The sequence below is a fragment of the Myxocyprinus asiaticus genome, chromosome 1, assembly GCF_019703515.2.
Source record: "Myxocyprinus asiaticus isolate MX2 ecotype Aquarium Trade chromosome 1, UBuf_Myxa_2, whole genome shotgun sequence".
NCBI classification, from domain to species: domain Eukaryota; kingdom Metazoa; phylum Chordata; class Actinopteri; order Cypriniformes; family Catostomidae; genus Myxocyprinus; species Myxocyprinus asiaticus.
In genome coordinates this window covers 2,556,772-2,569,086 of record NC_059344.1, presented here as the reverse complement: position 1 = coordinate 2,569,086, position 12,315 = coordinate 2,556,772, and the positions used below count along the sequence as shown (strand labels likewise).

The window sequence follows — 12,315 nt, the reverse complement described above, 5'->3', positions numbered from 1 at the left end:
CAGACAAGCAGTGACAGTTTCCCGCTCAAAATCTTCTGTTCAGTTTACATCAATGCGCATGAAATAAACGCTTCACATTTCTTTGTCTAGCTTTTATACTCAAGTACTTTCATTTATTTTAAATAATGTATGTAGCCTCATGACTGGCCATAACTAATCACAAGCATTTAATAGTAGTGGCAGATGTAATTATTATAATCACAAGAAATAATAGTAAATTAACGCATTTGCGTAGTTGTGCAGGGTTAAAATCTAAATATATACGTAAATATATTGGGTTAAAATCGATAAATAAAGGAATTCACAATGTTACCTGTTCATTATTTATACTTGTACTGCATGAATGCCACAACTGCATCTGTAATTCAATCTACACTTTATTAGTTATCAGATATAGGTGTTAAAAACAGAAAATAATCTGTAGGTGACACACATTTCGAAGTGTTTCACTTTATTTCATTCAAGTGTGTAGTACGATTAATTAAACGTTTGAGTAGAAGAACAATCCCTCTCTTATAGTTCAAGTGTGTGGCTCTTAAAAGAGCCTTTGTGTTTCAGTGAAACAGACTGCAGTCCGTTTACTTGGTCTTGCCGGGTTTCTCGGTCTTCTTGGGCAGCAGCACAGCCTGGATGTTGGGCAGCACACCACCCTGAGCGATGGTCACTCCACCCAAGAGTTTGTTCAACTCCTCGTCGTTCCGCACTGCCAGCTGCAGGTGACGGGGAATGATACGAGTCTTCTTGTTGTCCCGAGCGGCGTTTCCGGCCAACTCCAGGATCTCAGCGGTGAGATACTCGAGCACAGCGGCCAGATAAACTGGAGCACCGGCACCGACGCGCTCAGCGTAGTTTCCTTTGCGGAGCAGTCTGTGCACACGGCCGACGGGGAACTGCAGTCCTGCCCTGGATGAGCGAGTTTTAGCCTTCGCACGAGCTTTACCGCCGGTTTTACCTCTGCCACTCATTTTCAACTTGTTCACACTACTTCAACACACGGTGGACACAGAATAACTGAGAAGAGACAGTTAACAGTATTTAAAAGAGTCTGTCAGTCTTCTATTGGCTGGAGTCTGTAAAACATTCTAACCAATCACAGCACTTCCCTCCAATCTCTAAACTCCTCCCTCTTATTTCTCTGCTATAGTCTGTGTTGATGAGAAACTTCCAGCTGAATGAGTCTTAAATCCAGTTTAATGTAAAATTCAACATCAATAATTATAAATGATATTATGGTCAAATATATCTGACCTGAAATAAATTAGATATATTTCACTGATACAGGCACAATCAATGCAATTATACATATAAAATGTTGTCAGATAATTGCACTAACCTTCATTTTATAGTTTTATGAAACTCTTGATTTTAAACTCAACACTTAAACTCTTCAGGCGGGTGAAACTTACACTGAATAACATGTTTCATTACCGGGTTTGCCATTTTCTGAATATGCAGCTTTTGGTTTCATTCATAGTCAGGAGTGATTGTGTCCTCTAACAACCAATCTGTAATACAGCATTACAAAATAAATAAAAATACAAAAACAAATCGAAGTGTTGCATATGAATTAGTGGGTGGCTCTTAAAAGAGCCGTTTTGGGGAAGAAACTCTGAGTTTATTTGCCGTTTTGAGTTCGCAGCTTTGGCCTTTTTGGGGCTCTTGGCTGCTTTCTTGGCAGCTGCTGGTTTCTTGGCCTTCTTGGGGCTCTTTGTTGGAATTTTTTTATTGCACTGCGGCTACGGGACCTTGCTGACTAGCTTGCTAACTATGGAGACCATGCGGTCAGTGCGTGACAAATTCTCAGGTACTGTTAGTGTTTTTGACCGATTTTTTATACTACTTTCATGGATCGCTCGTGTATTGACTGTTTTGATAATATCTGCAAACTTTCGGACGTAATATTCGATGTTTTTCCTTGTGGATCACTAATTGAACTGAACTATATTGTAATGCATCAGGACATAACGAAAAAAAAAACTTATCTTTTGCGTTAATTGGACATTTATGTGATGTGTGCCACTGGAGAAAGTGAGAAGAAATCCACGAGTGGGACACATTTTTTTTTTCTCTCGTTTTTGTGGTGTGTGCGTCTACTCATTTCAAGTCAGCACGTGTGGAATAGCTCGCTACTTGCGAGGACACTGGGTTGAGTATGTTTTTATTGTGTCTAGTGTGCAAATCATTAGTATTTTGCCATTTTTTGTCATACTTTTTTGATGTGGGTCACATTGCTGTGTTATACTGTTGGAAAATATATTTTACGTTGCTGTTAAAGGGGAAAATCAAGGTGCATGTTAATTATCTGAGAACATTTTAAAGAAATACTACTGTTTCTTTCCCCTGGGTGTGCAAAAGTAACATTTTACTGAGTTAGTACTGCTTTTGACTCCACTATTTTCTGAAATTTTCTGTTTTTCAATGTATTGTTTGCATTGATTAATAGTGACTGTTTTTCTACATAATGGCTACTCACCCTGACTTGCAGTCTTACCTAACTGACTGGCCCACAGTCGCAGACTCTTTTCCACAACAGGGGGAGTCACAACATACTGTTGGGGACATGCAGGTTCAAGTCAAGCTGTTACAAGCAGAGGTTGCAGTGCTGCAGCGGTGCCTTTGTGACTCGATTGACCTACAAAAAGGACATGATGGACCGCTTGGCGAATCAGAAGTGTACTGTACCTATTACCCCGCCAACCAGCTCCCTTGGCCAGCTCAACGCCTTACAGCTTGGCGCAGGCTCCATCGACGGCCTCAAGGTCAGTGCCAGTCAATGTAGCTTATAGTAATGCACCCACATTTGCTCAGCCACTCGCTGTGGATATGACTACCACGACAAATGCACTTACCTCTATGCTTCACCAATCACGGCTCGAGCCACCCGTATTTGCTGCAGATGGTTCCCTGAATCCTGAGGAATGGCTTTAGTCACTTAATGTATACAGAACCTCCCTGGATCTCACAGATGCCCAAATTCTCCTAGAGCTCCCACGATTTCTGTCAAAAGAGCCGAGAAAATGGTTTACTGTACTTAGTACACATCTGACCACTTGGAATCAGTTCTGTGAGTTTTTTAGGATGGTCTTTCTGCCTTCAGACAATCAAGAATGTATTCTGAGGGGCATTTTGGACCGCATGCAGATGCTTAATGAGCCGCTGCCGACTTTTGTCACTCACATGTTGGGTGAGTTTCGTAAGCTGAAGACACCTCCACCCCAACAAGAGCAAATAGACTTGATACGGAAGTATGTGCTTGAGAAATATAGGGTCGCTCTTTATGGCACACCCATACCGTCAGTCATGGCCTTCTTTTAACAGGCTCACGAGCTTCATGCAGTCCTTGGGCCAAGTGTTGGGTGTTCGCCTCAGACACAGACTAGCAGTATGCCCTCAAGGGATGTTCACTGTTTTAAATGCTCCTTGCCAGGTATCACCACTTGTACTTGCCTGAACTGTAGTCCAGGAGCAAAGCTGCATTTGTCCCTTACAGATCCTCCAAAACTCCCAAAAGATACTTTCAATAGAGTGCCGGATGTAGGGAGGATGGATAGCTCTGACCAGGCCATTAGGGAAGGAAAAGTGGTCTCAGACTTTTCCCAGAGGGGAAACTTCAGGGGAGGGAGGACATTCAGACAGGGCAATCCTCCCTCCAGAAGATGAATGTGCCTCGCTTACTTGATGCTTCCTTGAGTGATCAACCTATACTGTGTCATGTGGAAGATATTACTTCCAAGTCTTTTTGGAATACCCCATTCAGAGTGAAGGTTAAACTCTATGGTCAAGATTTTGATGCCATTCTTGACACTGGCGCTTCTCTTTCTGCGGTGCAATCAGTGGTTATCCAGACTATTGCTGGGGGGGACATAAAAATGAAACCATGGTCCACACCTCCTATTCAGCTTGTGGATGGAGAACCCTGTTGTCCGCTGGTTGTCATTTGGTAGTCTTTGGGTTTCATGGGCAAGCGTTTCTATCACCGCTTTGCTGTTGTCCATACTCTTTCTTCTCCTGTTATATTGGGAATGGACTTTATGTTGAGATCTTCAGTTACTATCCATGTTCTGTCCAGAACGGTGTAGCTCTGTGATGAGCAAGTACCCCTTGTGGAGTTTGCGGGCGATGACTTGATGATACCTAGTACTGATTTATTGTGCGTGCAGGTCAGTTCTTCTGCCCTGTCTGAGAAAGTTGAAGAAGCATGCCTAAATAATGAGCAGAAAAACTAATTGACTGAATTTCTTGAGACCTTCAGTGGTTTGTTTGATGGACATTTGGGACGCACCTCTCTAGTGGAGCATGAGATTGTTACAGGTGATGCAAAACTGGTTCACCTTGCCCCTTACCTCACTTATCCTGCTAAAAAGGAACTCATTGAGTCTGAAATCAGGGACATGTTGAAGGAAGGAATAATTGAACCCATTTCTAGTCATTGGGCTGCCCCAGTCGTAATTGTCCCAAAACAATCAGGAGAGCCAAGATTCTGTGTTGATTATCGTGCACTCAATAAGCTCATGGTCAATGACTCGTATCCACTCCCGAGGATTGATGAATCTCTCGACTTCCTGGCTAGAGGGATTTTCATTTCCACCATTGACTTGGCCAGAGGCTACTGGCAGGTGGCGGTCACAGAAAACTCAAAGCCGAAGACTGCTTTCATTTCCCATTGTGGGTTATTCCAGTTTCGGGTCTTACCTTTTGGATTGTGCAGTGCACCTGCCACATTCCAGAGGCTTATGAACACAGTCCTAGCTGGCCTTATCTATAAATCATGTGCTGTCTACTTAGACGATATTGTGGTGGCATCACCTACTTTTGAGCAGCACCTTATTGACCTGAAAGATGTTCTTACCTGGCTGGAATCTGCAGGACTGTCTATTAAGCTTGCGAAGTGCCAGTTCTGTAGGAGCGAACTCTCCTTTCTGGGTTATAGCGTCACCCCAAAAGGTATCCTGCCAAATGAGGACAAAGTGAGGGCAGTGACGGATTTCAAAACCCCAACTAATGTGAAACAAGTCAGAGAGTTTCTAGGAATGACCAGCTATTATTGACACTTTATCCATGATTATGCAAGCCATACTGAGCCACTCTTTGCGTTGACCAGGATGGATGTTCCCTTCGTGTGGTCAAATGAATGTCAGACAGCCATGTTTTTTTTTCAAAGAAAAGCTGACTTCTGCGTCTGTTTTGAGATTCCCAGACTTTTCTCTTCCTTTCTTTATCCATACGGATGCGTGCGACAGTGGACTTGGCGCCGCGCTCATGCAAAGGGACAACAATGGCAGTGATGTTGTGGTGGCCTATGTGAGTCATGCTCTGCATAAGTCCGAAAGACCATATACTACTCCAGAAAAAGAGTGCTTGGCCATCATCTGGGCACTTGAACACTTCAGGCCGTATATCGAGGGTCTTCATGTGACAATCTTTTCGGACCACAGCAGTTTGAGATGGCTAATGTCTCGCACAAACCTCTCTGGCTGGCTGGCTAGGTGGTCTCTCCGATTGCAGGACTTTGACTTTAACATTGTCCATAAGCAAGGGACAAGTAATAAAGTGCCCGACACTCTTTCTCGTAACCCTGTTCCTTCCTGTGGTGTACCCTTGGGAATTCTCCCTGATTATGCCATATTTGGGGTCCTTGACTTGAGTACTTTACCCCCTCTAATTTTTTCGGATTGAGAGCACCTTAGGCAGCTGCAGCTCAACGACCCATTTATGGGGAAACTTCTGCGGATGTTGGAGGGACAGGATGAGAGTAACGCTGAGGAGTTGTCTCAGTACGAGATCCAGGATGGACTCCTGTACTTTGTGGATGACAAAGTGTCTTGTAATCTTCACCCTATGAAGTGCCTTAAACTGTACACACCTACGGCTATTAAAAGGAGTTTGATGGAATATTACCACAATCAACTGATGGCTGGACACATGGGGATGACAAAAACGATAGCAAGAGTGAAACTTATGAAACTGGGCTTTGTGGGGCCTTTACTGCGCACACCCTGTGGGAACACGTACATCTTAGTCTTCGTGGACTATTTTTCAAATAGGGTGGAGGTTAGTGCAGTGAGAGAAGCAACTGCCCAGGTTGCCGCCAGCAAGTTGCTTAGCGAAGTCTTCATGCGACATGGTGCGCCTACTTACCTGATCTCGGACAGAGGGTCACCGTTTGTGAGTGAACTCTTCAGGCATGTACTCACCACCCTGGGGTCAGAACACAGACTCACGACTGCTTATCACCCCCAAACAAATGCAACGGAGAGGGTGAATCGTTCGCTGAATACTGCCATCCGTGCTTACGTTGGTAACAAGCACACTGCTTTGGATCGTTACCTGCCCCAAATTTGCTTTGCCTTGAGAACCGCACCACACGAAAGCACTGGCCATAGCCCATCCATGTACGGATGAGAATTGAATACTCCTCTCGACATTATCACTCAGCCAAACTGTGATGGTACGGATGAGCCTGGTATCCCGTATCCGGAAAGTTTGGAGTCATCAATCAGAGAAGCGCATGATCATGCTAGATCCATTTTAGATGAAAGCCATGCCAAAAGAAAAAAGTACTACGACCAGAGACATCAGCCTGTATCTTACTCCGTGGACTAATTGGTCAGAGTAAACACTCATCCTCGTTCGGATGCACTGGCAAACTTCACGGCTAAGCTAGTACCTGTATAAAAGGGCCCTTAACGAATTACACAAAAGCTGTCAGAAGTGAACTACAGACTCATAGACGTGAGTACGGGGGCAGAAGCAGGTGCATTTAATGTTGTAAATCTGCTGCCTTTCCGTACCTGGGATACACTTGTTGAAACAGAAACTGTGCCCATAGAGGGTTCCGTTGTAAAAGCATCAGCTGACAGTTCTTTGTTTGACGAAGTGCCTGAGGAATCAAGTAGTGGTGCTATCGCCGTGGACCTAACAGACTTGCTAATCGAGGATGACTATAGTTGCCCTGCGACAACCAGTGTCCATGACCTGTCAGGAAGTATACACAGTGTTAATTGTTTGCATGACTTACAAGTTGATTCTGAGACTCGGAACGACAAATTGACTATTAATGATCATGATCTCGACAGACACCACTATGACTTAAGACCTCGACATGCACCAAGAATCACCTCAGACTGGTCAACTAATAGGTGAATGTGTACCACACAGACAGACTAGACCTTAAATAGTGTGTTAATTATGTGAATGTGAGTTTGTATTCTTTGTTTGACACTGTGATGGGGAGAAGGTTTAACACTTAAAAAAACAACAACAACAACAACAAAAAGAAAAAAAAAGAGAATTTGCATAAACAATCAGTCTGTTGACATGTTGTTTGTTCCAATGTTGTAAAAAAAAAAGAGAGAAAAGAATGTAAAAAGGAATGTCCCATATTACGTTTATAGTTGGTTACATCCTGTTTTCATTTGTTTAAAATATACCGCTGCAGACTATGTATTTTGGTCCATCTGTACTGTCATGTATGCCAGTGTATGCCTTAATAATACATATTCCTGTATGGTTCTGTTATTTTGACAACTTTTCATGTATGAGGTTGTTCAAAGTGATGTTGTACTCAGTTGTGCACGGCTGAGGGCAGCCTTTACCTTCCAGAGGGGGATCTGTAACGGCCACCTAATGTTAAATATTGTTCATGACATGAATGTTGATGTGCCTTTAAGATGACTTCTTCTATGGTGTACGTTATTGTATGTATGCACGCTGTTCTTATGTGAGCACGCACTCACGTGTAGCGAGAGAGGGAGAGAAGAATGCTTGAGTGAAGGGAGAGATGGCTGCTCTACCGCTGACTGCTGTTACCGTATGCTAATGTGCTCACTTCCACTTTGATTTGTAGCGTTTATCAGAGTGTTTCCTTTTTCCTGTTTATACTCGCTCTTTTACATGTATGTGAAGAGTGTGCTTGTGCAAACCATCTATAAAGACTTGTGGGACTACCAATTCATTTGCTTCGGGTTTTCCTTCTTGCCATTACTGTTTTTCCTGATTCATCTGGGCAGGTTTTGAACCCTCTGATGGACGTTACACACTACGCATGGAAAATCCGCATTTGGCAGGTGTTAATTTCAAACCTTGTTCACCAAGAGTAGGCTGTATGACAAATTCAGGAGAAAGGAAATTAAAACAGTACTTTGCAATCACACCCACACTTTCTGCAAGAAAATTATCTCTAGAAAGTTTTAAACGATCATGTGTTGGTGAATAGTGAGACACCTGGCGAGCCACTTGATTTTTAACTAAGAGCCACTTGTGGCTCGCAAGCCATATGTTCCCAACCCCTGATCTATGGTGAATTACCCCCAATACAAAACAATGAAACTCAAGCAATGCTCAGACAAACTTATTTCCTCCTCTATGCTAATTTTCCAAGGAGACGATGTGCACCTCTGATTGCATGTCTTCATTGGCCAAGGCAATTAAATTATCTCATTAGGCAGCTACAAGCATGACGGGTCAGCAAGAGAGCCAATAAAAGGCTTCAAGATGATAGTCCCACCTGTTGCCTCCTGTTTGAAAATTATTATCCCCCACGAGATTCAGTTTCCTTTGTTTAGTTCTCCCGCTCATTATTCTATTTTGCTGTGAAATAATGAAAAAAATTTAATGTTTCTCTTTAGAAATATTGTGCACAAATACTTTTTTTAAATACTCTGCGAGCTCTTCAGAGATTCATAGACACAAAAAAGGCACCTTTAACCACCAAACCCCAGACATTTTTACTGATTTGTTTTTCGATGTTTACTTTTCTCTCTTTTCTATTCTCATGTGTTTTCAAATCAGCTTGTCACTTTTGTACTATTGTGGTTGGCTTGTGCAAGTCAAACTGGACTGGACTGTATCTATAATTCTAGTCTATGATTCTGTGCGTATTTGAAAGCAATGCAAAAAAAAAAAAAAAAAAAAAAAAAAAAGCAGTTGACCAACCATATGTGTACATTAGCAGAAATCGAGATTCATCAGACCAGGCTATGTTTTTCCAGTCTTTAACTGTCCAGTTTTGGTGAGACTGTGCCCACTGCAGCCTCAGCTTTCAGTTCTTGAGTTCTTGGCTGACAGAAGTGGAACCCGATGTAGTCTGACGTGCATTCAGAGATGATATTCTGCTCACTACAATTGTACAGAGGGGTTATCTGAGGTACTGTAGCCTTTCTGTCAGCCTGAACCAGTTTGGCCATTCTCTGTTGATCTCTCTCATCAACAAGCCATTTCCGTCCACAGAACTGCTGCTCACAGTATTTTTTATTTTTTTATTTATTTATTTATTTATTCATTGTGAGTAAGCTCTAGAGACTGTGTGGAAATCCAAGGAGATCAACAGTTACAGAAATACTCAAACCAGCCCATCTGGCACCAACAATCATGCCACGATCCAAATCAATGAGATCACATTTTTCCCCATTCTGATGGTTGATGTGAACATTAACTGAAGCTCCTGACCAATATCTGCATGATTTTGTGCACTGCACTGCTGCCACACGATTGGCTGATTAGATAAATCGCATGGATGATTGCTGGTGCCAGATGGGCTGGTTTGAGTATTTCTGTAACTGCTGATTGTAATGAGAAGAATAGCTTCTCAGAATGCTATTCTGAGTAAATGAAAGATAACACTATATTAAGCTTTATAAAAAGAAACAGTTTAGCACAATTTCATTGTGTCCCAGTGGTTGTGTTAGATGATCTCACAGTGCACAGAATGTACAGTATATTGTTTAATACTAAGACAGGAAAACATTATGATGTTTCCTTTAACAGCACAAATCGAGCACAAACGAATGACACTGGTTTGGAGTGATTTGGAGTGATGTCACTGCTCCCAAAAAGTTTTTTGCTATATCTAAGGTAGGGAAATAGTTACAGTGTTTCTTTTAACAGCACAAATCAGCACAAACCGAGCACAAATTAACAACACCGGTTTGGAGCGATTTGGACCTCATGGGGTGGAAAGTAATGTCACACAGTCAAAAAAAAAAAAAAAAAAAAAAAAATATATATATATATATATATATATATATATATATATGTCTAATATCTGAAACACAGAACCAGCACAAATGTTCATTTTGGAATAGTATAGTTTGGTAAAGATGTAATTATATGGAGTGCCAACTTCACGGATGTGCTTTAGTACAGGATCTGGCAGTATTGGCTAAGTATGGTGAGGCAAATGGCGGTTGCTGCGTGTGTTTCAGTTCAGGCCACGGGTCAGGAGGCTGGATCTGTTGACAGCATCACTATTTCCAGCTCCCATCCTGAACACATCACTGTGCAAGCTCAGGTAGAGCAGCATTCAGCAACAGCGAACGAGCCACCGTTAACTTCTGATATGCTTTGCATCCGTTTCTTGTACGCGGGATTCGCAAATCCAGTAATATCACATGAACTGCTCGTTCCATCATCCAATGACAGGCCGTCTTTCATCCTCTTTGAGTGGCACATGGGAGAGAGAGTGTGTCTTATAACTGAGTCAAAAGTTCATTGGTTGCTCCCATGAGTCAACAGTCCAATGGCATTTATTTAACTCGATTCTCAATTGGAGAAAGAAATGGAAAATAAAAGCCATTGGCAAATGGCTTTTGATGAAAAGCAATTGGCAAATGAATTCAGAAAATTAATTTATAAATACCTTTTTAAAATGCAATTTAAAAGGTGCTTTTAAAGTGCATTAAAGAGTGCATTTAAAAGACTCAATAATGTACTCATTTATTGCTGCATTTAATGACATTTTAAAGATGAAATAAATATGATTTATTAATGCACAATTTTATTGTTAACTAAAATTACATTTTAAAACATGAACTAAATAAACACATTTAAATGTGTCTTTTTATTCAAGTTTTTATTTTCAAATTAATAGATTGATTTATTCTTTCATTTATTTATTTATTTAAAAAAAAATGTTTTGTTTTTTTTTAAATTAGCATTCCTGGGCTTCAGCAGGTATGGATTGACAAATGGTAAAAGAAAAGTAAAAGTCAAACAATAAAAAAAGCAATTGGCAAATGGATGAAGAAAAGCAACTGCCAAATGCTTTTTAGAATGCAATTTAAAAGGTGAATTTAAAAATGACTTAATAATGTGCTGTTTTTTTGCTAAATGAGTAAATGTTAAAACATGAATTAAATAAACATTTAAATGTGTCTACATTTTTATTTTCAAATTAATGGATTGATAATTTATTCCTTCATTCTTTTTTAAATGGCACTCCTGGGCTTCCATACAGAGTACATACATGTTACTTGCACTTTATAGTAAAAGAAAAATAGAACATTTAATAATATAATAAGAATAAATGAGTATGATAAAAGATAACATATCATTTATTAATTATTAATTAAAATAAAAGGATATTCAAAAATCCACCCCTTCAATGGTTGTTATGCCAAATGATAGTTTGAACCCAAAATCTGAACAGACTCGGGGAGAGATGAAGTTCAAAGAAATAGTTTATTATTACAGACTGGAAATGATGAGATGGTTGAGTCTGAGTGCTGGGCAAGCAGGAGTTTTTGATGAATTGGAGCGGCAGGCTGGATGGTATGGCGTGGCGTGACAGGCTTGATGGGGAGTGGATCTGAGGACAACTGAAGAGGTAAGTGGTAGAGCACAGGTTGGCTGGTTGTAGAGTGGACCTGGAGCACAAGAGAACACAAATAAGTACAAGAACAAATATAGAGAAGTATTTGCAGAGAACTAGAATCTAATCAGCATTAGTACCACTGAAGTAGACAGAACAATCTGGCAAAGAATGACTGAGAACCCAGGGTTTTAGTACAGCAGACCGGTGATGAGATGATGAGAGGCAGGTTTGATGTAATCAGCAGGGATGAGCTGCCATGCCACCGGAACGGACCAACTCACTGTTGGGCCTCATGTACTCAGATAAGAGACAAAGGTAGGCCTACACACATTCATGAAGCCTGTAGGAACACTCAAAGCCTGATAACACAAAATTGCGGCAAAATCAAACAAAGGGAGTCCAAAACAGACTACAGATCCCATCAAGCCTTGCTCACTTTACACCTATGTGTGAAATTCTGTAGGATCGAACTCTCAAATTGTATTGGATGAAACGTATGACAGAACACATCCCTCAACCATGATGTCATCGAGAGTATAAAACCCGGAAATTCCTTCTATGCTTTGCTTCCAGAGACAGTATGTGCCGCATCTTGTTGCAGCCCTGCTGCTCTCAGTAGGAAGGAACGTATATACCTGAACTTTGGCCATACAATCTCCATCTTGCTGAACAAGCTGAGATTTCTCCGTGTTCCACCGAGCACGTTAACGGATCCGAAGGAGACT

The 12,315-nt window shown here is 41.3% G+C and overlaps 1 protein-coding gene and 1 pseudogene across 1 annotated transcript in view; one reads left to right on the top strand and one right to left on the bottom strand.

The window, feature by feature from the left end:
• LOC127441958 (E3 ubiquitin/ISG15 ligase TRIM25-like) overlaps positions 1-12,315 on the top strand; it is a 111,969-nt pseudogene that overhangs the window by 7,914 nt on the left and 91,740 nt on the right.
• Positions 482-12,315, bottom strand: part of LOC127442362 (histone H2A-like) — a 129,727-nt gene continuing 117,893 nt past the window's right edge. Inside the window, exon 2 of the mRNA XM_051700332.1 lies at positions 482-952. Coding sequence (XP_051556292.1) covers positions 579-952 — 374 coding nt within the window. The 3' untranslated portion in view covers positions 482-578. The remainder of the gene's footprint in view (positions 953-12,315) is intronic.